Source organism: Symsagittifera roscoffensis, chromosome 2, assembly GCF_963678635.1.
Source record: "Symsagittifera roscoffensis chromosome 2, txSymRosc1.1, whole genome shotgun sequence".
NCBI classification, from domain to species: domain Eukaryota; kingdom Metazoa; phylum Xenacoelomorpha; order Acoela; family Convolutidae; genus Symsagittifera; species Symsagittifera roscoffensis.
The window spans coordinates 28,615,867-28,643,099 of NC_087063.1; the positions used below are offsets into that span (position 1 = coordinate 28,615,867).

General features: G+C 34.6%; 3 protein-coding genes across 7 annotated transcripts in view; 2 read left to right on the forward strand and 1 right to left on the reverse strand.

Moving 5' to 3' along the window:
• The window catches only part of LOC134840136 (uncharacterized), a 274,304-nt gene that overhangs the window by 98,668 nt on the left and 148,403 nt on the right, over positions 1-27,233 (reverse strand). The gene's annotated exons all lie outside the window — the stretch shown is intronic.
• Positions 7,255-8,345, forward strand: LOC134839447 (large ribosomal subunit protein eL18-like). Its single transcript, XM_063854994.1, has 2 exons — positions 7,255-7,515; positions 7,888-8,345. The coding sequence occupies exons 1-2, from the start codon at positions 7,275-7,277 to the stop codon at positions 8,256-8,258; spliced, it is 612 nt and encodes a 203-aa protein (XP_063711064.1). The 5' UTR covers positions 7,255-7,274; the 3' UTR covers positions 8,259-8,345.
• LOC134839327 (filamin-A-like) overlaps positions 8,667-27,233 on the forward strand; it is a 58,704-nt gene continuing 40,137 nt past the window's right edge. For 2 of the 5 annotated variants that reach the window (XM_063854833.1, XM_063854837.1), the window contains exons 1-4: positions 8,668-8,838; positions 25,441-25,715; positions 26,112-26,294; positions 26,913-27,018. In XM_063854833.1, coding sequence (XP_063710903.1) covers positions 8,814-8,838; positions 25,441-25,715; positions 26,112-26,294; positions 26,913-27,018 — 589 coding nt within the window. In that variant the 5' untranslated portion in view covers positions 8,668-8,813. Of the gene's footprint in view, positions 8,839-23,876; positions 24,167-25,440; positions 25,716-26,111; positions 26,295-26,912; positions 27,019-27,233 lie in introns of those variants that run through there. The other 3 variants (XM_063854835.1, XM_063854836.1, XM_063854834.1) reach the window with 3 other exon arrangements.

Here is a 27,233-nt window from a genome sequence, read left to right on the forward strand (position 1 = left end):
TTGTTTTGAATTATGTTTTGAATTTATTTTAGTATAATCAATTTTGTGTTTATTATTTGTGTATAATTAAGGTAAAAACTCGATACATCTCGGATGGATAACATGTTTTTCTTTTTCGTACAAAAACAATATTAAAACATTAGTTTTATAATATTTGGGTTCCAGTGCTGTTTTTAGGTTCGATCTCGTGATCTGGGGATGCTGAGACTCATCCATGAGCTCGCTATTTTCACATGTGAGTTAAATTAGTTTGCTCGGCTAATACTCCTTAAACAGTAACAACTTTGTCGCCCCGATGTTACGAGAACCACATTAAATTGACTGGTTTGTTTTCACTGCGCCAAAAAGTTAAAACCTATTTTCAATGCCGAAAATTAAATAGCTCTTCATATCACCGAAAGTAAAAAAGCTATTCACAGCGTCGAATTTTTTTGTTTCTAGTCAATTACAATTGTTTTAAATATAATTGATTGCGCCAAGTTTCCTTCAAGTCAGTCTAGTATTCTTTCAACTTCGCTGCTCTTCGGCGGTAAAACTACTTGATCACCTGGATTTGGTAAAATTTACGTTTATTTTTTTGTCAGATATGTATTTAAAACAATCAATCTGCTATGTGAATAGCTTAAATTTTTTCGGCGCTGTGAAAAGCTATTAGTTTTTCGGCACTATAAATAGCTTCATAATTTTTGGCGTTGTGAATTTTCGGCGCTGTGGGAGCCCACCAATTGGCTGAGGTAGAGACGGTTAAAAGCACGCAAAGCTCTATTTGGACGCTAGCCAGTCGTTTTAGTATCTAGCTTAATTTTCCATCGGTATGTACTTCCGGGCGGCAATACTTACCAGCAAAGAGAAACCGCGCTTGAACACGCGCGATGTGTTTAGAAGCAAGGAGTTGACACTTTGGTCAGAAAACTTTAAGGGTTTTTCATTCGAAAACTTACTGTTCTATTCAAAGTTTTGACTCAGAAACTTCCATCAAGTTAATTTAAAATCTTTCAAACATTTTGGAGAGTGTTTTTAATCTAGTCGAATGTTTTTAAAGGTCATCTGATTTGTATTTTTTTAAACCCAATAATCTTTAATGAAAATCCTGACCATGCACATTTTTTGCGAAAACATTAGAAGTTTTTTTTTCAAAAACACCTTTTTTTTACTAGTCCTTTGAGTGGGAGAGAGAGACAGAGAGAGAGTTTAAGCTTCTGTGTTTTACACAAGAGTTTGCGCCCATCACTTGACGGCCGAGCTGACTTTTTGCACCGGGTTGCATTGTCCAGAGTTGCTTATAAAAACCCAGAAATATAAATTGACTTCAGAGTAATCTCTGTTGAATTAATTTCAGTATAATTTCGTTAGGTATGGTTTGTCAATTTGTTCGAGGTCGATATGTCCTTTTTTTCGAATTATTTTCATTAATTGACCGGTTCTCTTCCAAAAATTTTCGGCAGCCTTTATTATTCGAGTTTTTGTTATCGATGTTAGATCTTTTTCTCTTGTTTATGGGTTTTGTATTTGATTTTATTGGTAGTTCGATGTTGTAGCCGCCTTTCAACATTGATACTAGCATTAACAGATCATTTAGTTCGAAGTAATACGATAATGGGAGCAGTCTCAATTCAGTTAGTTTTTCTTTATAGCTCTCATCCCAATTGACCATTATCCAACTAGTTGCTTTCGATTGGACACGTTCTATTTCTTTACTTTCAGTTTTGTTCACGAACCAAGCTGTTGACACATAAATTATTACATGTATTACATATCCTACGTACGAATTTAGCTTAGTGTTTTTAGCAGCCGGAGAGTAGATGTATCTTTTCAGGAAATAGAACGCTTTCCAAGCTTTATTACACCTATTTTCGACATTTGGTTTCCATGATAGTTTGCTGGCCATGATTAATCAAAAGTCCTTTCGTTGGGTTGTTTTAGAAAGCTATTTTGATTTCAACCTGAAGTCAAGCTTCACGCCTTCTTTCTGTTTTTTTTGGTAAGATATCGCATTTTCCTTGGTTTAATTCATTTTTTTTAGCTTTGCATCAATCTTCCACTTTCGATAGATCTTTCTGTATTTTTTCTGGCATCGAAGTTACAAGATTGAAATCATCCGCATAACCGAACACTTCAATTTCTGTCACTTCCTTTGACAGGTCGTTCACATATATTATGAAAAGTAGCGAGCTGAGTAATGAACCTTGAGTTGCATCACTATTGACAGGCGTTGTTTCAGAAATGCAGTAATATATTTTAACGTTTTGTTGGCGATCAGCTAAGTAACTAGCAACTATTGTAGGAAAATTACCTCCATTGTCTAGTTTTTCAGTTTTTTGGAGCAGCAAATTGTGTGCAACACTATCAAAAGTTTTTTTTGAAGTCAAGACATAACACATAAAGTTAATTTTCCTTTTCATCGTATTCTTTTGTATAGAATGTCTAAAAACAAAGGTAGTTGAATAACAACTGACCGATGTCTTCTAAATCCGTGTTGCGATTGGTCTAGTTGCTTTTTTACAATGTCATACAGCTCATCAAAATAAGTTTTTCCAGGCTTTTTGATATGCTGCATAAAAGAATCATGGATCGATACTGTTCAATCATTGCTTTATTCTGGTCCTCAAGTATTGGTATTGTTTCACTTATTTTCGAATAGGATGGACAGAAGCCTTTATTTAGGGCATTTTTTTAAATCGATAATAATGACTTGGACAAAGATGGTAGATTTTTGAGCAATGTGTTTCCTATCCGGTTTGGGCCACATGCCTTATAAGTTTGTAGCTTTGTACCAATTTTTGTTATATTTAATTCATTGATCTCGATTTTATTGAATTTTTGTCTATCGTAACAATTTATCGTTATTTGACTACTTTTAAGGAACACATTGGAAAAAATTCACTAAAAAGTTGACACTTTTGCTCGTCCTCATGTGTTTTCTGATTTCTGTAAGTCGTAGTCACGGGGTACTTGCTGCTTTTGTGCATCAATTTGAGACACTTTTGAAGATCAGAGAATCATTGACCTCGAAAAATTTTACTATCAAACTCTGCTTGATCTTCGTTTAGCGTCATTTTCAGTCTCTTCTCCTTTTCCTAAGTTTGATAATTCTTTTGAGAGAAGATTTCTTCGACATTTTCCGTTTAAAAGTTGATATGATTTCGAAGAGGAGTGAGAATTCTTTTCAACCCATGGAGGGAGATTCGATCTGTGTGTGGTTGTTTTGGTTGTTTAGGGAACCTTTTCGGTTAACATTCGATCAAGCCATTCGTATCATTATTTTGCTAGTTCATCAATGCTACTATAGCAATAGGGATGTGCCAGTCGGTCATGTTTGGAAGTTTGACCTTCAGCAACACAAGAAACGTAACTTTGGGTTGAGATGAAATTTTTCAAAAATTCGAATTGGACATGTCATGTTCAAGTTTCTCGCGACAACTGAAAACGAGAAAATACAAAAATTGGAAGAACCGATTTACAATCGTGGGAAAGTGGTCAAAAAAGCAGAGGGAAATTGCTATTCGCAATTTTCAGACATAGAAATATACCAGAGTAGAGCTGTCTTGTTCGAAACAGAAGGCAGAGTGATTACGAACAATAAAAAAGCAAATTGGAAGTGGACCAGGGTGAAAGGTAGACAACTGAAGTTTCTCAATGGTCCAGCGACAAAAACTTATATCTCAAGTTAAAACTCGATTCTCAAGCTGGGACTTGTTAATTTGAAACTCCTCGAGTCAAAACTTAATTCCTTGGTCATTCTGGAGTTTTTTATTGATTTATTTACCCAAATTTTAGAGTGTGCCTGTATGTGAGTACCCAATTTGTTTTTCTTGAGTGTGTTTATGATTGTCATGTTGAGATAAGGCGAGTTTTAGGTTGATCTATCTGAAATGGATCAAAGTTCCACTGTCTAATGAAAAGTAACTATACGGATTGTTCGGACCCTGTTTTTAACGGCGTTCGCGTGTTTTGGGTATTTTGAGATCTAAGTATGGAGGCTTTCTTATTTTCTAGGGTGGGGGGGGGGGGTATTTTGGTAGTGATCTTTAAGCTGTAACAATGGTTTGAGTCTCATGTGGCAAGTGAACCGAATTGGCTCCGACAATTCGAGGTAGAAAAACACAAGAGATAGTGTTCCTGACTCTTGAGCCAATGGTTATAGGGCCTATTTTTCTATAGCCTCATATGTGACTTGAGTAGGCGACTGTTACAGGATCAAAAGGGTGCTCTTCTATGTAGTAGTTTGAGATTTTCAAGTCTACCTTGTTAAAAGCAAACTTTTCCTGTTTGCTTTTGTGCTTAATTTCTGTTTCTTGTTGCAGTGCAACAACAAAGGCTTCCTGGTCCGTGTTGGAGCTTTTAATAAATTCGTTGCCACAAGATCGGTTGACGATTATGTTTATATAGTTTGTTAACAACACATCTAACTGGTTGTTCTCTTTTTGTTTTAGGGACTCATGAAAATTTAATTCCGATAAGCACTCAAGAAAATTGTTTTTATAATCATTCTGCGAGTATAATGTCATGATTAAAGCACTCGAAATTCATATCTCTCGTGAGTATGACTAATTTACAATTTTCTTTTTTTTCGCATATGTCATAATTTCTTCTATCAGGGATACAGTAGAAGATTAGGTCACAATTCCTGTAGGGAATATACAAACAACATATTAATGCTGAGTCATCTTATGATTTAACTTTGATTGCAACATTTTCATTTTTTTGTTTCAGTAAAAATTCGTTCGTGAGGCATGCTTTTGATGGCTATGAGCACTTCTCCATGTTTCAATTTGCAATTTTCAGTAGTTCTATCATTTGTCAGAATCGTGTAGTCATTTAGGAAAAGGCTCTCTTCAAGTATTTCATTGGATAGCCATGTCTCTATTAAACAAAGGATGTCCCAGTTATTTTCTATTGCTAAACAATTAACAAAGTTTGAGTGTCCTTCTGCTGCAGCAATTTGAGGTTACATATTCTTATTTCACTTGCTTTGATACTATTGGTTATCATTTCTCTGCGCTTTTGCAGGAGGTGTCTTTTCAACAGCTTGATCCTCTGGATTTAATTTTTTACTTCGGAAAACGGGTGTTTTGTAGTCTTTCATTTTGGTAAGTAACATGAGTATTAGCTGTTTTGCATAGTCACCGTCAATCTTGACAATTAGGGTGAGATCTTTCCCTTCAATAAAATTTTGTAGTCGTTTTAAATCAGTGAAATTGCAAGTTACTCTCAATTGTTTCGTGACATATTTCACTTGCTTGAGATGATGGTAGTATCTTTAACGGCTATTGTTTGTTTTTAGTGCGGGGTTGCATCGAAACTTTAACCTTATTCCGTCAAAGTTTTGTTGATTTGTCGGTTTTTTGGTTTGATGCATTTGCTTATTTGTGGGTTTTGGTACGGAAGGAGGGCGGGAGTAGCCAATTTTCATCCATTTTCTTTTTCATTTTTTTATTTAGGTAATTATCGATAAATTGTTATCTTTGATTTCGGTTCTCATTTCTTCAACTTCCTGTTTTAGTCCTTTTTCTTCAGTGTTCTCTCTGAAGTTTGCGATATGTTTTAACAAGGAATCTTTTTTCTTTCGATCTATACAGCTTTGGCATATAAGAAAAATGTTATTAAGAATGCCACTAATACTTGACCATGCACATAGTTGCGAAATTGTTAGAAATTTACTTTTTCTCAAAAACTCCCTTATTTCACTAGTCCTTTATTATTTCTGTGACATTCGACCAGAATGGACCAAAACGCACATTCAGCATATTCGAGTTTTTAACAGCGAACCTTCCGAATTGACGGTTTTAAGCGATTAACGACGTTATTGGGACGATTAGTCAAACGGTGAAGGTCAAGATATTCTGGTGTTTTAAAATTTTGAAAATTCGAAGTATGACGTCATATTTCTGAGAAACGTCAGAAACGGTCATTTTGGCAGAAAACCGGAAGAAAAACACAACAACATTAGTTGCGATAGCGTGAACAACGAGAATTGTGCTTGAAAAACAACGACGAATTGCAGAAGTAGCAGAGACCGTTCCGAGTTGCAACTATTGTGTCGCTACAATAGCTGCAAGGCCGTTGCGAACAACAGTGAAGGGTGGAAAACCAGCCTTCCGGAAGGAGAATAAGAGCCTTATTTCCCCGGAATTAGGAATCCGGAGGGGTCTCGGGCTGGAACTTTTATTAACTTATATAAACTTTTAGCTTCCCTATTATGTCCTGAATTGAATTTAATTAACATCTGAATTCGTTCTGCTAAGATGAGAAGCTAGGAGTTGGGGGAGAGGGTTGATCCATCTTCGATGGAGATGATGATTTTTATCTACTGAACAAAAACAATATTAATTCAATAAATAGTCGTAGCCCTGTTTTTAGGAGTGACCTCGTGGTCTGGGGATACTGAGACCCAGCCATGAGCTCACTATTTCTGCATGTAATTAAGTTAATTTGAGTGTTTTGACCGAAGCCGAAAGCAGTAACGTTTTTGTCGACCCGATGTTAGAAAGACCACCGAAAGTACTGGCTTGGTAGAGACGGTTAAAAGCATGTAAAGCTCTGTTTAGACGTTAGCCAGTCGTCTTGGGACTTAGTTTTATTTTCCGTCGATATGTATCTTCCGGGCGAATGTTACTTTCATTCAGTCAATAAACCATTGGAGTTTCATAAATTTGGCGAATAAATACGCGAATGGAAGTAAAGAGTCAGATGGTTGGGAATCAAGGCAATCATATGTCTTTAAAATGGCCAATCAGATGTTGCCCGTGTCACCAAAATTTGTCAGTATGTAATTTTTAAGAAAAAAGAGTAAATTACAAAAGGGGCCCTTCGTTTAATTACGATCAGTGCACCAGCGTTTTAAAAATGCATATATATCAGCATTGTATCATTATCAATGACGTCATATATCAGCATTAAATGCATAGTCATAATGTTAATTTATCTTAGCTGTCCTACCTCTACAATTGCGCTTTTAGAGTTGTCGACAATTTGAACTTTGCGCAGCGATTTGCACCCCATTATGCAAAGTATAGAGCTCCCGAGGAGCGCGAAGCTTATTTTAGTTCTCATGTAATTTATTGATTCTTGGTAGCTTTCTTGTCATAAGGGATACTTGTTCTGGGTCATAAGAAAGTCTTCGCAATTTTTGTTTCGTCAGTAGTAAAACCGTTGACAAACCGTTCCCAGGAAATTGTCACCATAATAATCTGTAAAGAGAGGACTACTTGCTCACAGAAATTATCTGTGGTGGCTTATGAGTAGTAGTAGTTTGCTTTCAGACTTGAATTAAAATGGGTATCGACCTTGACCACCGATTCGACCGCAAGGCGAAACGAGTTGACCCGAAAAGTGATGACAACTACTTGAGGTTGCTAGTTCAGCTCTACAAATTTCTAAGTCGAAGAACGCAGAGCAAATTCAATCGAATTGTGCTAAAGAGGCTGTGCATGGCGAGAAGGTTCAGACCGCCCATGTCACTAAAAAGATTGATAAGAGTTATGCTGCGGACCCGCGTGACCCCTTCAGGAAAGGGTAAATTGTCAGAAAGTTTTGATTACAGGACAAACAATACGTTGTCGAACTCAAGATTAACTGGGGGTTTTTGTACCGTATCTAAAATCCTACCTATCATTTTCTCCTATCATTTCCAATACGGCCGTAAATGTGGAAGATACCTCTCCTTTTGATAGTTGTTTGTTCAGCAATATATTAAATTTTGGCTAATGCACGTGCAATTATCTGGCAAAATGTGATTTATCAGGGAAAGGTAAGTCTAGAAGCAGAATCATATAATGTTTTGTTTTTTCTAAGCACCCCATCCTTAAAAATATGAGGAGAAATGAAGCATCGGTTATTACATTTTGAACGAATTTGAAATAAGAAAAAAATCTGGAAAATGTTTAGAAGCAAAGCCAGTTAGCGCCATCAAGCATGGTTTGACTGCTGTAGTTGTGGGATCATTGACCGATGACATACGGAGATATGAGATCCCCAAGGGACTCAAAGTTTGCGCTCTTCACGTGACCGCCTCTGCAAGAAAGCGAATTTTGGAGGCTGGCGGAGAAATCATTACCTTCGATGTCCTTGCTCAGCGATCTCCTAAAGGAGAGAAAACTGTTCTGATGCAAGGACACAGGAATTCTCGTGAGGCTCAGAAGCATTTCGGACCGGCCCCTGGAACACCTGGAAGTCACACGAAGCCTTACGTTAAGTCAAAAGGAAGGAAGTTCGAACGTGCTCGAGGCCGAAGAGCCAGTCGTGGCTACAAGAACTAAAAATTCTGCGATGACCTATGTTGATTGGTTAATACTAGTTGTCAATGGTCATTTTCATTGAATTGAATGTTCTTCAACTCCAGATAATTTTCGTGTAGAAGCTAATATTTGAACATCGAGAAGACCCGATTTATTTAGCCATCAAAAGATAAAGCTTAGGTTTTGGTCAAGAATGAATCAAACAGCTCAGTAGCTTTTAAATTATCGTTTCAGTGATTGACTTTTCATGAAACTTGCAAAAGAAGCTGTCTTTTAAGAAACTCAGAAAACAATTTATTTGTTTTCTTAATGGACAGGTAAAGATTAGAATTAGTTCAAGTCTGTCTACCTGAATTAATCTTGATGACTAAATATGCTAGAAAAGTTATCACAGTTTAAGCAACGCAAAGCAGTTGCTTATACCATTTTTATGAGTTAGTTGAACAAAGCATATTCAGATTTTCAAGCTGAGAGTTGCATTGGTTGGCGTAGAAATAAAGTCTACTAGCAAATTTAAAAATTAGAGCAGATTCGTCAATCTGGTATCAGTGTTCCGTTTTAAAAGCCTCAGTCATCATGTCGGCTAGACGGAAAAATCCAGGTGAGTCATCTGAAACTTTTTATAAACGGACTGGCAAAATTAAAGTTTTGAAATGGTTTGATTTACACAACACAAAAAATTCAACTTATTTTGAGCTTTTACTAGCCAACTCTTACGCTTCTACATGCGAACTTACCAGCTTGATCGAAAATCTTCACGGATCCTTTGGTGATTATTTATTGCGTAATTAACAGAAATTGCGTCAACTTAAGATAGACGTAACTCTGCTTGAAGTTTTTTTCATGTTACAAGATTGGAGTTGTAAGATATGGGGTCTTGAAAATTAATTCAAGCAATTTGAAGTTTATAAAAACATAATATTTTAACACTTGCGAGAGCCAGTTTTGTGTAATCGGGAACTAGACATAATTGCGTAAACAACTTTCAGGGGCTCTCACACTTGATGCGGAGGTAACGCGGTTGCCTTTGCACCCTTACAGTGGCGGATCTAATTTCGGATTTTCTCGAGGTGGCATGGGCGGATTTTCTAAACATTTTCGAAAATTTTGTCGATCTTTTTTAGGTCGACAAAATTGATTTTCTGAGCTCTTCCAAAGCACTAAAAAGACCCTGTTTTGGTTAAGTTTTTGAAAAACACGCCAAAAAAAAACGTTTTCAGGCTTTTTTTGGAAAATTTTGACCAAAAAACCGTGTTTTTTTTGGCGCGCTCGCCCCTCAAAATTAGAATATATTGGCGCCAAAGGCGCCTCTGGAATAATTTTAGGGTCCGTCAACAAATATGGATATCTCAAAATAGGTGGCCAGTCAATAAGCAGAATGGGTCCAAGCGCAGAAAAAGAGAAAAACATCAACTTCTATAAGCTAATCGGTAAAATAATTATCAGAAATGTCAATAATAGAAAATCAACGAACAGTTCATACATAAATTGAGCAATTTAATCAAGAATTTTTATAAAAATTTAATCAAAAAACTTTAAAAAAATTAGTCAATTCATGCTTAATTTATTCGTTTTTTTTGGTGTTTTTTGTCGATTCTAGTAAATGTTTTATAAATTAGCCCGTATAAACCAATATAATTCAATATTTTTCTGCTCTTTGACCCATTCTGCACTTGGACCATTCTGCTTATTGCTTCGCCTCCCTCAAAATAGTACAAAGGGGGACCCTTTGGGTCAGCAGGGGGTCGAATCCCCGAGGGAGGAGAAGTACACCACCCCTCCCCCTTAAATCTGCCCTGCACCCTTAAGTCTGGGGTTCGAATCCCAACAGAGCTTGTTTTTTTTCAGTATGTATAAAATTGAAAACTTTTTAGGGGAAAATTGAATTGACGATCTTTCGTTTGTCTGCTTATATTTTGTCGGATTAGTTGCCACATCACGGATTTTTCTTGAGGTTTAAGAAATTTTCATTGTTATTGCAAGCGTTGTTGACTTGCTCCTGTAATTTGTAACTTTACTAGTCTAACAGTATATTATCCTCTTTTTCGCCTAACAGCTTTATGCGACTTAAATAGTTTCGACTTGTTTCTTCGGATTAGTCAACGTAATTTCTGTCGTTTGAAAGGCAAAAATTGATTAGAGCGTTCAGGTCGGTTACGGCGTTTGCTTTAATTGCTGAAAAGTTTTATATGACAACGGCTCACTCAATTTAGTAGGTTGAGGAATCTGAGTTTCATTAAATTCAAAGGTTAATTCAAAATGATTTGTTAAATTCTTGTTTTTTATTTGTCGAAGAAAAAATTGACAAATGCATACTAAATTACACATTTTATAAGCTGTCGTTTTGATCCGCTCGACATACTGCGAACAAAAAACGACGCAAACTTGAAAGCAAAGCCTAAGTTTTCAGTTATGTGTTCAGAACTTTGCTACCTGCAAAGCACCCGTTATTCTTAATAACGATGACTATAAATAAGTATTTAAAAAGTCAGAGAATGCCACTAATGCAGTGATCTCTCAAGAAATTTTATTAAGCAACACTATCTTAATGGTTTTTTTAAATATAGTGTCCAGAGAACTTTACAAACCAGTCTTCTAAATTCGGGCTTTTAATATCATCAAAGTAAAACAACCACTCTGAAATTTTAACCCTCAAGATTAAAAGATCACTTAATAATTTTTCTTTGCAGCTGTGTTGCTGCCGTTAAATTGCATCACTCATTGTTGGTTGGCGAGAGGTGAGAGTCTGGGCTGGAATTCTTTGATTGAGTTCAACGATGGATCTCGTTGTTTCGCCCAATTGATAATTAAGAGTAATGAATGTGGCGAAGACTTATATAGGTCGTGGTGATTTTTTTTCATGAAAAGTCAAAAAATACTCTAATAACTACAGATGTGCATTCATATATAATAATGCATTGATGAATGCACTGAAGTATATATGCATTTTTTGAATTCAATTGAAATTAATCTGCTGAAAGTTACGTAGAAAACGTGAACGGTTTCTAGTTTCGAAAGTGGAATTTGATTTTTAGATTTCCAGCGGAAGAAAAACTTTACCTATTGATATATTATCAAAAAATCGACAATCATAAATTGTTCTTTAAATCCAAAGAGCTTAAAGGGCATCTATTTTTTTCTTTGAAATTTGACAGTTGAGATTTTTTCAACAAAGTCAGTGTTTTTTTTTGCTGTTCATTTATATTCATTACTCTTTTCCAACTGTCAGTTGGCTATGTTATTTGTGTTTCATTTGTCTATTCGCTCCAATTATATGCCTAGCATCCAGTGATGCCCATTAAAAAAAAATTAAATTGAAATTGTTCAAGAAAATTATAAAAATTATTGGCATCAATTTAAATTTTTCCGAAATTATTAAATTTTTTTTGGCAATTTAAATATTTTTCAATTTTAATTGCTCTTTTTCAATAAAAATTTTTCATTTAAATTGAGTGAATTCATAATTTACATTTAAACAAATTTAAATTTAAATTAAAAACTTTAATAATTCAAACTATTTTTTTAAAAATGGATATCACTGCTAGCATCCCATATTACTAACACAGATTGGATGTTCTTGGAGCAAAAAAATCATTGAAAATTCGAACCATAATAAAATTTCTGTCGATATTCGGTATTATCTTTCATTTCCTCAATAACCAATGTTTTGTTCGCTGCAAACTGTTGAGTTGTATCTCCTCTCAAGCAGGGCTCGATAATGTTCCCTCGTAGTTTCGATTTTTTGCGCATATTCACCCCTGAAAAATGGCAAATTTTTGTGTTATATGAAGTGAGCTTGTAATGAATTTTTTAAAAACAAAAACTCCCAGTCTATTTACCTTAAAGACATGAGCAGTAAGTGCTTGTTAGAATATTAAATTGTAAACTATACCAGTGTCGTTAGCAGCTCTCAAATAAGCGATCGCAAAAAGGATATTTAATTAAAAAAATCTTGCAAGTTGTCCTTCACGAAGCCTTATACAGCGGTTCAAATCATAATACATGCTCTTGATATCAACAACATTACTGAACATAGTTTTTTACCATTAGCACTTTGCTTTGTAAATCACGGAATTGTTTCTGTTACAAGCAGCACTTCTGTAATAATACAGTTAACTTTTTTACAACAAAAGTTGCCCAGTATTGTGTTGAACTTCTGAATACTGTTTTCTTTCCATATAACAATTTTTGCATTTGTTAAATTCTTGCTATTACCAAAGCTTTTTCAGCAAACTGCTAGACTTTTTTTCTGGTTAACAACTTTGTTTTTGGGGTTTATAAACTTTCTTCATTAATACACTAAATTTCAACTGCCTCTTCTGCTCGTTTTCTTCAGAGGTAATGCGCCTGATTTGAACGACAAAGGTCCGATCTTCAATTGCCATCGGGCTTTGTACTTGTTGAAATTAGATTTTGTGGAAAGAATTAATCTTCAGACTATCGTTTGTCCTATTTTTGGAAACTTTTCACGGCATGGTTTTTGTGTCTGATTTGGCAATTACAATGAAAACAGTGTACAGAAAAAAACTTTTATTATAATAATTGTTGCAAAAGTTTTTTCTATACGCTGTACTCATTGTAATTGTTTTCAGTGTTATGATTTTCTCTGGCAGTTCATAGTTTTACTAGCTATGACTTCGTATATTTCCTTTCTCTTTCTTGATAATTTTATTCAGTTCAAATGATTTTGGCTGTTATTTTTTCGTACCCGTTTGGGCTGTTTCGAGGACAATCTAATTTTTTTGCTCCCCTCCGGATCTCATAAAATGCTAAAAGTCTAATTCAAATTTTTTACATGACAACATTTTTTGTTTTTGTACTAGAATTTACCCAAATTTTGTCGATCATTGCCCCTCGGTAATTGTTTTTGAATGTTTCTTGAACTTGGTCGATTATTTTTCAGAAATTGTATTCCGCAACTTGAACATCTTTTCAGACAACATATTAAAATAATGTTAATTGCGGTTTTATTGACGGGTTTTCATTTTTTTTGGAGTTAGTGGCGGTCTTTTCTTTTCCTGTCTGCTAGCTTGGGTGTCAGTGCGATAAATGGGTGTCATCCAATATGTGCAATTTTTAAATGGTATCTTGGATTATCTTTTGAGCGTTTTAATGCATTATTTGATGAAGTTGTTGCATTTAATGCATTACTTGATTGTTTTTGAAAATCATAGTTGAAGTCAAACGCATCCGAACAGGTGAAAAAGTCCACTTTGCCTCTGTTTGAATTTACTTTAATAAGAAAAAAATTGGCGTCTTACAATGAATTGTTACGTCGTGCAAGTTTGGACAATGATTCTTGCTAAATAGATTTTGAAATTTCGCTTTTGCTTTGAGCAGTTTCCATAACCTATGTATCGCAAGTGATGCAAAATTCCACTTGGTCTTGGTGGTTGCTTTTTTCTTCTTTTGGTTGATTGTCTGTTATTTTTCCTTGCGATACCAAGTGTGTCGCAACCGATACTAAGTTTTTTCCTCGTAAATAACTTTGTTCATGAGACTCATCTCTTGAACTCATCTTCTAGTTCATCTGTTAGAAGCGCTCAGGTGTTTTCACCTCTGTTACCGTTTAGTAAGTTATCCTGCATTGCTTTTTTCAGATTATATTCTACAGATATATTTTGTTTTTAATTTTTTTTTTCATTTCGATAGATTTTTTTTTCGACATTTTTGATCACATGTATTTTTTGTAATACATCGCAAGTGGTGCAAAGCTTCGCTTCGCCTTTGTGTAAGAGTTGTATTTTCACCTATTCGTCCAATTTTGCTCCTCGTGCGAAATAACTTTGCGCTTCATTTAAATTTTTTGAACTTCATCGTCAAAGCAAACGCTTTGTGTTATTTTAAGTGTTTATTTTTTTTTCAATCTCAATTGCCCTTTTTTCGGTTCTGTTTCTGTGCTCAGTTTTACAACCGATGTTTAGGATATTGACAAAAGCTAATTAGAGTCTTAGACCATCTAAAGGTGTTTGTTGATGTTGTGAGCTCAAAATCAAAACAATTTTTCGCATGTGAATTTAGTTTGGAAATTGCCAGCTTGATTCATTTTTGATAAAAATTGCTGAGTTTTTACCAGTTTTCTTTTATCGCGTTGCGCAGATGGTGAAATAATCAAGCTTTCAAATTGTTTGTAATAAACGTCAGGCGAGTTTTTTTGGTCTTATTAATGAGTTACTGGATGAGAAACGTTCACATATTACTGAAAAAATATATTTTTAAATTTTCATATTTTATGGGTTTTTATTAGTTAATGTTCTGTTAAACTTTTTCTTGAGCTTACAAAATGTAACTTTGCCTTGTTTGATTGATGTTTGTACAAGCTGTTTTGTTTCTTCAAACGTAAAGTGCAGGAACCATAACTAAACGTCCAATATGATCGAGTGACGAATGGTATTGAAGCTTGTCGAAGCAAGATTTGAAGTCCGAAAATTTTTTGGCTTTGCTAAACAATTTGTGAAAACGGAAGAAATCTGAAGAAATTTTTTAGCTAAGCAAAAAATGTTTACAGAACGCTTCTTGTGATATAACAGAATGCTCAGAAATTTGAAAGCCTCTTCTAACCATTGTCTTTTGCCCTCCCAATAAAAGTCAACAATGCAATAAGAAATAAATCTAATTTGAAAACCGGGAAGAAGTTGTCTTCAGGAGTTTCAATTTATTTTTTCCCCATTAAGTCAAGTTCACATTTTTCACCCCAAAAAATGACCACAAAAAGTAGAGAAATATAGTGGTATATCAAATTTTAGTTTTTTCGTTTCTGATTCGACCTAAATTTAGAAAAATAACTAAAAAATTGAGAAGAAAAGCCAGCGTGGAGCCTAATCGTCGTTTTTAAGCCTTTTTTTAAACGAGCAGGTTTTATTAAAAGTCAAATATTATCTGAGCCGGGAAAAGGAAAAAACGCAGTTTTACTCAAAAAAAGAATTTTTAGAAGCTGTCTTGGCGCTGTTTTTTTTTAATTTAAGTTTTTTTTGTGTTTTGATACTCTTTTTTTGAAGCCAACTGTAGTTCAGCAAACGTAATTTAGCAACGTTCCTATTTTTGGTGTTTTCTCTCTCATCACATCACGCAAAAAAAAACGGAAAATTGGAACAAGTTTGAAAACAATAAAAAAAAACATTTTTTTATAACGTTTTTCTAAGTCGGAGCTTTCTGTGATATTTGCACAACAATCGGTTACAATTGATTCGATTTGTCTTTGCAAGAAAAACAAATTAAGTTTAGTTTGGAAATTGCCAGCTTGATTCATTTTTGATAAAAATTGCTGAGTTTTTACCAGTTTTCTTTTATCGCGTTGCGCAGATGGTGAAATAATCAAGCTTTCAAATTGTTTCTAATAAAAGTCAGGCGAGTTTTTTTGGTCCTATTAATGAGTTACTGGATGAGAAACGTTCACATATTACTGAAAAAATATATTTTTTAATTTTCATATTTTATGGGTTTTTATTAGTTAATAATCTGTTAAACTTTTTCTTGAGCTTACAAAATGTAACTTTGCCTTGTTTGATTGTTGTTTGTACAAGCTGTTTTGTTTCTTCAATTGTAAAGTGCAAGAACCATAACTAAACGTCCAATATGATCGAGTGACGATAGGTTTTGAAGCTTGTCGAAGCAAGATTTGAAGTCCGAAAATTTTTTGGATTTGCTAAACAATTTGTGAAAACGGAAGAAATCTGAAGAAATTTTTTAGCTAAGCAAAAAATGTTTACAGAACGCTTCTTGTTATATAACAGAATGCTCAGAAATTTGAAAGCCTCTTCTAACCATTGTCTTTTGCCCTCCCAATAATAGTCAACAATGCAATAAGAAATAAATCTAATTTGAAAACCGGGAAGAAGTTGTCTTCAGGAGTTTTAATTTTTTTTTCCCCATTAAGTCAAGTTCACATTTTTCACCCCAAAAAATGACCACAAAAGGTAGAGAAATATAGTGGTATATCAAATTTTAGTTTTTTCGTTTCTGATTTGACCTAAATTTAGAGAAATAACTAAAAAATCGAGAAGAAAAGCCAGCGTGGAGCCTAATCGTCGTTTTTAAACCTTTTTTTAAACGAGCCGGTTTTATTAAAAGTCAAATATTACCTGAGCCGGGAACAGGAAAAAACGCAGTTTTACTCAAAAAAAGAGTTTTTAGAAGCTGTCTTGGCGCTGTTTTTTTTTAATTTAAGTTTTTTTTTGTGTTATGATACTCTTCTTTGGAGGCGAACTGTAGTTCAGCAAACGTAATTTAGCAAATTTCCTATTTTTGGTGTTTTCTCTCTCATCACATCACGCAAAAAAACGGAAAAACGGAACAAGTTTGAAAACAATTAAAAAAAACATTTTTTATAACGTTTATCTAAGTCGGAGTTTTCTGTGATATTTGCACAACAATCGGTTACAATTGATTCCATTTGTCTTTGCAAGAAAAACAAATTAAGTTTAGTTTGGAAATTGCCTGCTTGATTCATTTTTGATAAAAATTGCTGAGTTTTTACCAGTTTTCTTTTATCGCGTTGCGCAGATGGTGAAATAATCAAGCTTTCAAATTGTTTGTAATAAAAGTCAGGCGAGTTGTTTTGGTCCTATTAATGAGTTACTGGATGAGAAACGTTCAAATATTACTGAAAAAATATATTTTTTAATTTTCATATTTTATGGGTTTTTATTAGTTAATGTTCTGTTAAACTTTTTCTTGCGCTTACAAAATGTAACTTTGCCTTGTTTGATTGATGTTTGTACAAGCTGTTTTGTTTCTTCAAACGTAAAGTGCAGGAACCTTAACTAAACGTCCAATATGATCGAGTGACGATTGGTATTGAAGCTTGTCGAAGCAAGATTTGAAGTCCGAAAATTTTTTGGCTTTGATAAACAATTTGTGAAAACGGAAGAAATCTGAAGGAATTTTTTAGCTAAGCAAAAAATGTTTACAGAACGCTTCTTGTTATATAACAGAATGCTCAGAAATTTGAAAGCCTCTTCTAACCATTGTCTTTTGCCCTACCAATAATAGTCAACAATGCAATAAGAAATAAATCTAATTTGAAAACCGGGAAGAAGTTGTCTTCAGGAGTTTTAATTTTTTTTTCCCCATTAAGTCAAGTTCACATTTTTCACCCCAAAAAATGACCACAAGAGGTAGAGAAATATAGTGGTATATCAAATTTTAGTTTTTTCGTTTCTGATTTGACCTAAATTTAGAGAAATAACTAAAAAATCGAGAAGAAAAGCCAGCGTGGAGCCTAATCGTCGTTTTTAAGCCTTTTTTTAAACGAGCCGGTTTTATTAAAAGTCAAATATTACCTGAGCCGGGAAAAGGAAAAAACGCAGTTTTACTCAAAAAAAGAGTTTTTAGAAGCTGTCTTGGCGCTGTTTTTTTTTTTAATTTAAGTTTTTTTTTGTGTTATGATACTCTTCTTTGGAGGCCAACTGTAGTTCAGCAAACGTAATTTAGCAAATTTCCTATTTTTGGTGTTTTCTCTCTCATCACATCACGCAAAAAAACGGAAAAACGGAACAAGTTTGAAAACAATTAAAAAAAACATTTTTTATAACTTTTATCTAAGTCGGAGCTTTCTGTGATATTTGCACAACAATCGGTTACAATTGATTCCATTTGTCTTTGCAAGAAAAACAAATTAAGTTTAGTTTGGAAATTGCCTGCTTGATTCATTTTTGATAAAAATTGCTGAGTTTTTACCAGTTTTCTTTTATCGCGTTGCGCAGATGGTGAAATAATCAAGCTTTCAAATTGTTTGTAATAAAAGTCAGGCGAGTTGTTTTGGTCCTATTAATGAGTTACTGGATGAGAAACGTTCACATATTACTGAAAAAATATATTTTTTAATTTTCATATTTTATGGGTTTTTATTAGTTAATGTTCTGTTAAACTTTTTCTTGCGCTTACAAAATGTAACTTTGCCTTGTTTGATTGATGTTTGTACAAGCTGTTTTGTTTCTTCAAACGTAAAGTGCAGGAACCTTAACTAAACGTCCGATTTGATCGAGTGACGATTGGTATTGAAGCTTGTCGAAGCAAGATTTGAAGTCCGAAAATTTTTTGGCTTTGATAAACAATTTGTGAAAACGGAAGAAATCTGAGGGAATTTTTTAGCTAAGCAAAAAATGTTTACAGAACGCTTCTTGTGATATTACAGAATGCTCAGAAATTTGAAAGCCTCTTCTAACCATTGTCTTTTGCCCTCCCAATAAAAGTCAACAACGCAAAAAGAAATAAATCTAATTTGAAAACCGGGAAGAAGTTGTCTTCAGGAGTTTCAATTTACTTTTTCCCCCATTAAGTCAAGTTCACATTTTTCACCCCAAAAATGACCACAAAAAGTAGAGAAATATAGTGGTATATCAAATTTTAGTTTTTTCGTTTCTGATTCGACCTAAATTTAGAAAAATAACTAAAAAATTGAGAAGAAAAGCCAGCGTGGAGCCTAATCGTCGTTTTTAAGCCTTTTTTTAAACGAGCAGGTTTTATTAAAAGTCAAATATTATCTGAGCCGGGAAAAGAAAAAACGCAGTTTTACTCAAAAAAAGAATTTTTAGAAGCTGTCTTGGCGCTGTTTTTTTTAAATTAAGTTTTTTTTTGTGTTTTGATACTCTTTTTTTGAAGCCAACTGTAGTTCAGCAAACGTAATTTAGCAACGTTCCTATTTTTGGTGTTTTCTCTCTCATCACATCATGCAAAAAAAACGGAAAAATGGAACAAGTTTGAAAACAATAAAAAAAAACATTTTTTTATAACGTTTTTCTAAGTCGGAGCTTTCTGTGATATTTGCACAACAATCGGTTACAATTGATTCCATTTGTCTTTGCAAGAAAAACAAATTAAGTTTAGTTTGGAAATTGCCAGCTTGATTCATTTTTGATAAAAATTGCTGAGTTTTTACCAGTTTTCTTTTATCGCGTTGCGCAGATGGTGAAATAATCAAGCTTTCAAATTCTTTGTAATAAAAGTCAGGCGAGTTGTTTTGGTCCTATTAATGAGTTACTGGATGAGAAACGTTCACATATTACTGAAAAAATATATTTTTTAATTTTCATATTTTATGGGTTTTTATTAGTTAATGTTCTGTTAAACTTTTTCTTGCGCTTACAAAATGTAACTTTGCCTTGTTTGATTGATGTTTGTACAAGCTGTTTTGTTTCTTCAAACGTAAAGTGCAGGAACCTTAACTAAACGTCCAATATGATCGAGTGACGAATGGTATTGAAGCTTGTCGAAGCAAGATTTGAAGTCCGAAAATTTTTTGGCTTTGATAAACAATTTGTGAAAACGGAAGAAATCTGAAGGAATTTTTTAGCTAAGCAAAAAATGTTTACAGAACGCTTCTTGTGATATTACAGAATGCTCAGAAATTTGAAAGCCTCTTCTAACCATTGTCTTTTGCCCTCCCAATAAAAGTCAACAACGCAATAAGAAATAAATCTAATTTGAAAACCGGGAAGAAGTTGTCTTCAGGAGTTTCAATTTACTTTTTCCCCCATTAAGTCAAGTTCACATTTTTCACCCCAAAAATGACCACAAAAGGTAGAGAAATATAGTGGTATATCAAATTTTAGTTTTTTCGTTTCTGATTCGACCTAAATTTAGAAAAATAACTAAAAAATTGAGAAGAAAAGCCAGCGTGGAGCCTAATCGTCGTTTTTAAGCCTTTTTTTAAACGAGCAGGTTTTATTAAAAGTCAAATATTATCTGAGCCGGGAAAAGGAAAAAACGCAGTTTTACTCAAAAAAAGAATTTTTAGAAGCTGTCTTGGCGCTGTTTTTTTTAAATTAAGTTTTTTTTTGTGTTTTGATACTCTTATTTTGAAGCCAACTGTAGTTCAGCAAACGTAATTTAGCAACGTTCCTATTTTTGGTGTTTTCTCTCTCATCACATCACGCAAAAAAAAACGGAAAATTGGAACAAGTTTGAAAACAATAAAAAAAAACATTTTTTTATAACGTTTTTCTAAGTCGGAGCTTTCTGTGATATTTGCACAACAATCGGTTACAATTGATTCCATTTGTCTTTGCAAGAAAAACAAATTAAGTTTAGTTTGGAAATTGCCAGCTTGATTCATTTTTGATAAAAATTGCTGAGTTTTTACCAGTTTTCTTTTATCGCGTTGCGCAGATGGTGAAATAATCAAGCTTTCAAATTCTTTGTAATAAAAGTCAGGCGAGTTGTTTTGGTCCTATTAATGAGTTACTGGATGAGAAACGTTCACATATTACTGAAAAAATATATTTTTTAATTTTCATATTTTATGGGTTTTTATTAGTTAATGTTCTGTTAACCTTTTTCTTGCGCTTACAAAATGTAACTTTGCCTTGTTTGATTGATGTTTGTACAAGCTGTTTTGTTTCTTCAAACGTAAAGTGCAGGAACCTTAACTAAACGTCCAATATGATCGAGTGACGAATGGTATTGAAGCTTGTCGAAGCAAGATTTTAAGTCCGAAAATTTTTTGGCTTTGATAAACAATTTGTGAAAACGGAAGAAATCTGAAGGAATTTTTTAGCTAAGCGAAAAATGTTTACAGAACGCTTCTTGTGATATTACAGAATGCTCAGAAATTTGAAAGCCTCTTCTAACCATTGTCTTTTGCCCTCCCAATAAAAGTCAACAACGCAATAAGAAATAAATCTAATTTGAAAACCGGGAAGAAGTTGTCTTCAGGAGTTTCAATTTACTTTTTTCCCCCATTAAGTCAAGTTCACATTTTTCACCCCAAAAATGACCACAAAAGGTAGAGAAATATAGTGGTATATCAAATTTTAGTTTTTTCGTTTCTGATTCGACCTAAATTTAGAAAAATAACTAAAAAATCGAGAAGAAAAGCCAGCGTGGAGCGTAATCGTCGTTTTTAAGCCTTTTTTTAAACGAGCAGGTTTTATTAAAAGTCAAATATTATCTGAGCCGGGAAAAGGAAAAAACGCAGTTTTACTCAAAAAAAGAATTTTTAGAAGCTGTCTTGGCGCTGTTTTTTTTAAATTAAGTTTTTTTTGTGTTTTGATACTCTTTTTTTGAAGCCAACTGTAGTTCAGCAAACGTAATTTAGCAACGTTCCTATTTTTGGTGTTTTCTCTCTCATCACATCACGCAAAAAAACGGAAAAACGGAACAAGTTTGAAAACAATTAAAAAAAACATTTTTTATAACGTTTATCTAAGTCGGAGCTTTCTGTGATATTTGCACAACAATCGGTTACAATTGATTCCATTTGTCTTTGCAAGAAAAACAAATTAAGTTTTCGTATTAATTTGTAAGCAAAGTTCTACTACGCATTTTGTTGCTTACTTTTTAATTTTTTAAAGGTTTTTATTTAAAACAGCGTCTGAATAAGTTTGCAACCTGGTTTGATTTCCATTTAGACCCAAGAGAACTCACTTGAGGCGATTTATCTATCTTATTTTCTAGCTCCAACCCTTCTTGGGATGGGATGGTACTGAATACCGGCATAGGGTATGTTTTGTGCTTTACCAAGTCGGTACCTCAAAGCACGCTGATTACGGTAGTCGTATCATTTTGTGCTAATTACACATTAACCGGCTTACCTTTTTCTTTTTTTTTGCTTTTTGAACATAAACTGGCAAATGACGAAGATCGAGTACAAAGGTTCATTAATAATTTTACGCAAGTAAAAATTTAATGCGTGACCATTTTAACTTTTTGTATATGAGCTATACAGTTGCTCTAGATTAGGTTCACATTAAAGTCAGTAACTTTTGCCATACAAAAACTGTTAAAAAACGAACAAAAACATTGTTTTTCCCCCACATATTTAGATTTCATTTTCTCGACAACAGCTTTGATGAAAAAATTGATTTATCTGGTCAACATTACCTGGTAAAGCTGTTACTCGGTTTGTGACTGTTTTTGCTTCTGTTATGTCATTGATGATTTGTACTCTTGCGAGAGCAATTGTATCGTAATCGGGAATTCCACTTTTTTCCCGTAAATAACTTTTTTGCAAATCTGTCGGAAAATCAATTTGCTTTTATATTGAACCTATCAGTTGTTTTTGCTACTTGGTTGGTCTGGAGGTAACGCGGTTGCATTTGTGCACTAGAGTTTGAAGTTCGAGTCACAGTCGGAGATTTTGTTTTTTCAGTATGTATGAAATTGTGTTTGTCTGTTTATGTTTTGTTGGTTAAGTTGGCCCCTTACAGATTAGCTGTAAGCTCTTCTCCTTGTAGTTACAAGTGTCATTGGTTTACTTTTGCATATAATAAACTTACCAACCCTGACTTCGTATATTTTCCGTTTTTAATTTTTTTTTGCCTTAAAGCCTTATTCAGTCTATATGGTTTCAAGATAAAGTTGATCGGCTCAGCCAACCTACTTTGTGTCGTTTGGGGGGCAAAGCGGCTCTTTTTCCTTTCCCCCCCCCCCCACCTGCAAATTTTTCAATTTGAAATTACTGTTCACTTTGTCCAATTGTCATGAAAAATGACATGCAGACTGATTAGGCCATATCAAACATATTTGGTCTTCATAATTAATTTTGTAAAACCACTCGTTAGACTATAAAATTCATGTTTGTGTGAGGTGGGGGGGGGGGGAAGGAAAAAGAGCCGGCAAAGCTGATAATCATTTTGAAAAACTGTTTTATAAGTTATATAACTTAATCGCTCAAAAATTTATATGACCTCAATTTCGTATGGCTGTTTTTGTATTCATTTCAACGGGTGTCTGTTCGCCTATTTTCGGCTTAGTTGCCGCTCGATAAACATTAAAAGCTTATTGAATATTGGCATTTGTGTTTCTCGACTGTTTTTCTGAAATCGATATTTTCATTTTTTCCAGCATAAAATCAATTTTTTACAACTTTTTTTTCGACTTGCTCCCGTTTCATTTTCTGAAAGCTACGATTGCGTTGTATTGCAAGTGATGCGAAGCTCCGCTTTGCTTCTGATGCAAGTATATGAAATTTCTATGAAAACCAGATAACATTTTCTCTATGGCAAAACACGTGCATAAGCAGCTACGTACTTGATTTTCAGCAATAAAACTTTCAAGATAATAAAAAACAGTCTGCTTCAAATTTATATGCTTCCGTATTCTCGATTTCATGGTCTACTGAGTTAAAGAATTCGGAGTTTTTAGTTCTGCGATATTCTGCGCCCGTATACGTTCTTACCAAGGTAGATAGGTCGCAAGAGTCTTGAAGGAACGCCTCACATTTATTCTTTCCCTTTTGAGGTCCAAGGATTTCAAGGCAGTCTTACCATTGGGGTAATTAGCGCATAGGACTCCTGTAAAATTTAATACCAGCTTGGTGATTTACAGAAACGTTCCACCAATAACTCGTTTTCACTATTTGCTGGCCGTGAAATTGGTAAAGAGAGTTTTTGTCACTTGAATCGGAGGGTCTTTATGTCCATTTATAATACTGCATGTATGTATATAAGATCTAACGTACTGCTGACCTGGTTTCTGTGGCTACATTTTAAAGAGTTTAAACATTCAAAGGGAGCACAAATTTAAACAGAGTTTCTTATCGCACCAAAACTACCAATGGCTATACATGACGCTAATACTAAATAAAGCGCTGAAACATTCCTCGAGAAGTTATGGAAACTAGTTTGAGTTCTCGTTTTTGCTATGCTTTATCTTTGACAAATTTAAGGTCTCCGTTTTAGACTTAAACTCACAACAATATTTAGCCGCATTCAACAATTCCATGTTTAGTTTCCCTTTCGCAACCCGTTTTCTGCAAAAGTGGGCTTGAAAGAAATGCGCCCGTTGCTCTAATTTACCTGCAGCGGTATTTTGTTCCGTTGTCTGTTTGAGGAACCTTTAGTTGAGGAATTTAACTTGGATCTCAGTTTACGCAATCCAGTTAAATTTGTTCTTTCTACGGAAACTTTTTGGCCGAGGCGAAGGTAAGTGTTTTATGTGCTTTTATCAGTTAAGCAATCTGCAGTTTGAGCCCAACACTCGAACCTCAGGTAAGGCGGGATGTTTTTAATAGGACGCTTCCTAAAAATTTGACTTAGAAATCAGCGCAAGATGGAGGAGGGAAGGGATTTTTTTATGTTAAGGATATTCTTGGACAGTATCGATATTTCCTTAATCAGTTATAGAGCGGAGTAGCAACACAGCTTTGCTTATAACGAGTTTCAAATGATGGCCGACTAAACGTTAATATTGTTATCAAGGGTCGGGTCTAGCTCTTTTCTCGAGGGGGGTTTTTGACAAATTTTCGATTTGACTTCGTTGTAAGGTCTAGATATTTAATTTTTCGAGTTCTGTTCTAGCAATATGAAGACACCATTTTGCTCAGCCCATTTTAAAAACGAACGTGATCTTTTCCAAAGTAGCATTGTGGTGTAAATTTCATCTGAGAGTCTCCAATAGCAATAATCCATCTATAGCATTTGAAATACATCAATCAAGTTTTTCAAAACAGAGACTTGGTAGCATAGTGTTAGGATAAGAGGAATCTCAAAACAGTGATTCCATTATTCATCATATCTTAAGAACGATACAAAAAGTATTTAACTCAAAATGTAAGTTAAACATATGGTGTGTTTTGTTTATTCCTTGTGCAAAACGAGGCCAAAACGGAATATTGGTAACTGTGTTTAGCTTCTGGATGCCGCTGTTCATACAAGTCAAAAATCTTTTTTTTTCATAACTAAAAACAGCGGATTAGTTTAAAACATAAAAGCATAGCGCGCAGCGTTGGTGCAAAAACCGAATCAAAAATGGAGATGTGCCTTTTCAATTCTTTCTGAGATCGATCAAAGACACCACCAAATTTTTGTTTCCAGCATATTCCTGTTATTACTTGTTCTCAGGCTACGGACAATTGCAAAAAGTTGGAACAGAGAAAATTAATTAAAAAGAGCAATCCGCCAATTTTGAACAAACTTTGCATACCAATTCGAACTTTCAAGCAACCTTGAGATGAGACACTAATGCAGTCTGCAAAAACCAGCTTTTGCATGCAGAAAAAAAACGCCATCCTTAATTGAATGCTCATTTTGAATGATTCTGTCTGTCCGAACTTTTTCCTAGTAATTATATATATTTGAAAAGGCAATTTGAAATCGAAAAGCATCACAAAACTAAAAATAAAAGATATTTACTTCTAGAAATTTCATAACTGATTTACGACAGAAATAGACTTTGAGTTATTTTCTAACTATGGCTTATCGCGAAGTCTCCGAGATTTTGCCTCGGAGGCCAAAAAGCATCCGATTTCCTCCGAGTGTTAAAGGCGACAGTTCCGAGCACTCGGAGAACGACACGACTCCGAGGTCGGCAGCAACTTTCAAACCTTTTCTAGAGCGACATCTACAGAACCGAGTGATGGATCAGCAGCAGTACTACGACCCCAATTCGCATCAGAATGGGGGTCAGCAGGCGGGGGGTGCCCACCACTTTGAACACCCGATGCCCCAGTACCCGGTGCCCCCTCAATACGCGGGCCAGCCCTACATTCCCCCCGACTCAGAGGATGATGACGAGTACGACGAAGAGCGACTCATGCAGGTCGGTTTCAAGACTTAACCGAACTAATTTATCGCGCAGTGTTATTATTAGCACATTTTCAATCATATTAGATCTTCATGAAGTTGCAAGCTATTTTTTAAACCACATATATTAGAACATAGACCAAGTTTTTATCAACATTCAAGAAAAGTGTTTGAAAATTTAAAATCGTTTCTAAAACAGTGTTGCAAAAAATGCATCTAAACATGAATGATTACAACAAAATTAGAAATTTGAAAATTGTGAAATAGCTAAAAAGGAGTGAGAATGGAGATACGAGAAAATTTTTGTTTCAGAGAGTTGCATTTTTCTAAGCATTGTTTCTTTACCATTATATCTTCAGACGATTTTTAAGCATTGTTTGTCTCATTTCTTAAACGAGAGTTTTCTTTCCAGGCGGAGAGAGAACTGTCCGAGGATGCGCCCTGGAAGAAGATCCAGCAGAACACGTTCACCAGGTGGGTGAATGAGAAACTGAAGGCGACCAATGATGCGAACATGGTGGTGATGAATCTACAGACAGACTTCAAAGACGGCATCAAACTTGCCAGACTGGTGGAAGTACTTGCAGATAAAAAGGTGCCACCTTTATTTTTATCTATTCGAATATAATGTAAAGGAAATAGCGCGAGGGTGTTTTTTTTCGCGTGATTTTACGGGCTCCGTGTTTTCGACTTTTAGCCAATGTATATCTCTCTAGTTGATTTGCCTCCGCTGCGATTATAGTTCGTTTTCAAAAATTGTCTGATGGTTAACTTTGCACTTTGTGTTCTGTGTGTACTTTGATTTGTTTTGATAGCGGACTAACTTCGCTTAATTAAATTGAAAAGGGTAGTCGGAGGCCGTGGATTTTTTAGGAGGATGGATACAGCGGAAAATGTTTGCTTCTTATTTTTGGTCAACTAAAATGATATTCAATCGAGCTCCCTATTTTGTCAAAACTTAAAAAAAACAGCCCAACAGCGCCATTTTCGAAGCTATATTTGGAAAATTTTGGAAAAAAATTGTTTTTATTTTCAGCGCACACCTTTCAATAGTATATATTTTAAAATGACACCAAAGAGATACCTTTTAGGTGGTCAGAGGGTCGAATTCCGGAGGGGAACGACTAATCCCTTTCCCCAAGTCCGCTACTGGATCTGAGTGATATTATAGATATCCAAAACCTTCTATGCGTTAAAACTGATACTTTGTTAGATATCTGGAGTGACAAAGAAGGCGAGGATTACGATCCAGCAGCTGGGCAACATAACAGCTGTACTGGACTTTCTGAAGAGAGAGAACATTGACCTAGTCACCATTGGTTAGTTTATTCCACGAATTCATTTGTGAACACAGGGGTTGTTAAATTTTTCTCATATGCTAAAAAAAATTCAATTTTTCCCTTGAAAACTTTCCAAACTCCATTTGAACTAACTTGACCTGGTCCAAAAAAAACACAAGGCCAGCATCGTTTTGAAACCCTTTGTACTCCGGTAGTGATGGGACCGAGCAATCATATAATTGCTGGTTCAAATC

Bases quoted from the DNA above. Each gene is read 5' to 3' on its own strand.
- LOC134839447 (XM_063854994.1), top strand. From the start codon at position 7,275: ATGGGTATCGACCTTGACCACCGATTCGACCGCAAGGCGAAACGAGTT. The intron at 7,516-7,887 runs GTAAATTGTCAG...GAAAATGTTTAG, and splicing joins CGTGACCCCTTCAGGAAAGG to AAGCAAAGCCAGTTAGCGCC.